The 2,433-nt window shown below is 49.0% G+C and overlaps 1 protein-coding gene across 1 annotated transcript; it reads right to left on the bottom strand.

The window, feature by feature from the left end:
- Positions 1-219: 219 nt before the first annotated feature.
- GRP (gastrin-releasing peptide) lies at positions 220-2,159 on the bottom strand (the record flags this gene model as incomplete). Its single annotated transcript, XM_010141184.1, has 2 exons — positions 220-273; positions 1,909-2,159. Coding segments are annotated over 2 exons (305 nt in total), but the record flags the coding sequence as incomplete, so codon positions are not given.
- Between the last annotated feature and the right edge of the window lie 274 nt (positions 2,160-2,433).

Raw genomic sequence — 2,433 nt, 5'->3', positions numbered from 1 at the left:
ATCAAAGCCATTCGAGTGAGAAAACGCAACCTTGAAAATGAAGTCGAGAGTTGAGTCATTGCTGAACCCTACAAGAATATGTGTATTTCGGTATCTTACACAAAAGAAATCTTGTTTACAGAAAAGAGACCTTGTTGATTATTCGATACAATCAAGTGCTTGGGAAACAGAGTCTCTTAGGGAAAGTATTCCACTTCTTCACGATCGAGAGACCTGCTTTCAGCTTGGAGCACTCTCCTTCGTATTCACAACTTGCAGCAGATAATCCATCATCTAATAAAAGAGAACAATGTTATTTACGGACCAGCCCTGACAAAAGTCATTCCCTAAGTTAATAAGCCTAATATCTCTCTGCTCTGGGCATCCACCTAGCAAACACATGCCTCATAATCCTTCCAAAACAGCCCTCATTTGTCTTAGTTAGCGTAATAACAACCGCCGCAGCGGAGGAGAGGCGTTCTCCGCACAGCTCCGTCTGCCGCCCCGGTTATATAGTGTCTCATTAGAAAGCCAAGCCACGGAACAACTGAGAGCTTATTTTCCAACCCGCTTTTACACGGCGGCCAACCCGATCTTTAACTTTAACTATTTGACCTGTAACTGATGCACGATTCGGCTTGCTCTGGTCACACCGCAACACCTCAGTCCAGCAGGCCCTTGGCAGGGGACAGAGCCCCCTCTAAGCGCCGGGTCTGGCTCCTGGAATGGGTTTCGATTTCCAACTCAACAGGATACGGCTGGGAAAAGCATTTAACGCCAAGCTCAAGCTTCACCAGCAGCAGCAGCTTACGCTACCCGGCCTTCTTCCACCGAGGCCGGCAGCTGCGTTCCTCGTTCCCGTCCCTGGACCCTTCGTTAGCTGTGGTACAGCAGCACCGTAAACAAGGGGGGTGTTGCTCGAGCAACACGGAACCCCTCACATCCAGAAATCAAAGCCCAGAGGCCAGTCCCTGAATTGCACGTGTACGCCAGAATCCCACCTTCATAAACGCGACCTCCTTCACTCGAAATAACGATTGTCATTATTTAGCTGCTTAGGAAACCACCGCAGCCCTCACGAAGGTAAAGCACATTCCCTGCAATCTTCAGGACTTCGTCTGGGAGGGGGGCAGGTCTCACCGAGCTGAACCTCCAGGCGCGGGGGTTTTATGTTCTAAAGCCCGAGGAAGAACACGCTGCTGCTCCCCTGAGCTGCACATAAAGCGCAGGTTTCCTCCTGCTTTCAGGACTGTGGTTTGCTTTAAGGCGGAGCCAAAGGAGCTGCTGAATGCCGGGAGTCAAAGGTTCCACAGCAAAACGAGGTTCTGCAAGTTGTCATATTATCTCAGTCACATGACAGACGTGATTTTTTTTCCTAATCATTGGACAAATCTGGAGATTTAGGGCAATAATCTCATTATTCCATATATTTGTTAAATGTCTGGCCACAAAAAATGTGGATATTAATTCAGGGTAGTAGTCGCCCCTATGGATATGACTCAACTTACCAGAGGCAACTTTCGCTTGTACCATTCGTAAGTACAACCGGTTACCAGACTCTTTCAGAAGCCAAATTATTTCCCTCTTCACACAGCGTATCGGAACGCGTTCCTCTCATTCGATTAAAGCTGCACAGCGCAGAGCCGAAGAGGAGAGAAATTGTTTCCTTTCTGGACAGCAATAAGCGCGGTTATTCTAAGCACCACCGTCATAAAACCTCCGCCAGAAAGGAACCCACGGACGGCGGTTGTTTCGGTGGTGCGAGAAGTGAATAATGGCTGCGTTTGATGGGTGCGCTTCTACCCACGGTCGAGTCGGACGCATCACCCGTACTCTTCCGGACTAGCCACCAGCTAGGAGGTGGCGATGTGTAACTGTGAAACAAAACCTGAGTGTACGGAGCGTTGCTACGGGGTTTATCTTACTTACATCTTTCCAACTGCTATTGTCATCCCTCTCCCAGGTGGTCCTGGCGTACCGGGGAAGCCCTCCTTTTAAAAAGTGAGCGCTTCGATTTTCATTCCCTTCCAGTAGCCGGAGCAAGTATTTTGAGATTTCTTCCCACTGCAGGTAGTCTTCCAGCTGCTTGATATTTTCAGGCAGTGCTGACAAGGGTGTCTTGTTTTCTTCTTCATAAGCGTAAGGAAAATCTCCCGTGCTCTTTTTCCCCATTAAATGTCCTGAAACAGCCACGACAGCAGCATGAAATTAAGCCAAACAGGTACAGAATTGCTTCAAACATCGTTCAAACATCGGCTGGAAGTTGTCGGGATAGGATGGAGGGAAGGGAAGGGGTCAGGTGATGTCAAAGTTGGAGCGCAACTTTGTCAGGCACAATTAACTTCCTCAAAGCTTGCTGAGGACAGGGCAGAGAGGCACCGGGGGAGATCTGCGGGAACGAGAAGGGATGGACAGGCTGTAGGTTTTAGACTTTCCCTGCCTTGACATGCGATG

The sequence above is a fragment of the Buceros rhinoceros genome, unplaced genomic scaffold (assembly GCF_000710305.1).
Source record: "Buceros rhinoceros silvestris isolate BGI_N320 unplaced genomic scaffold, ASM71030v1 scaffold25888, whole genome shotgun sequence".
Classification (NCBI taxonomy): Eukaryota; Metazoa; Chordata; class Aves; order Bucerotiformes; family Bucerotidae; genus Buceros; species Buceros rhinoceros.
This window is presented reverse-complemented; position numbering and strand designations above follow the sequence as displayed.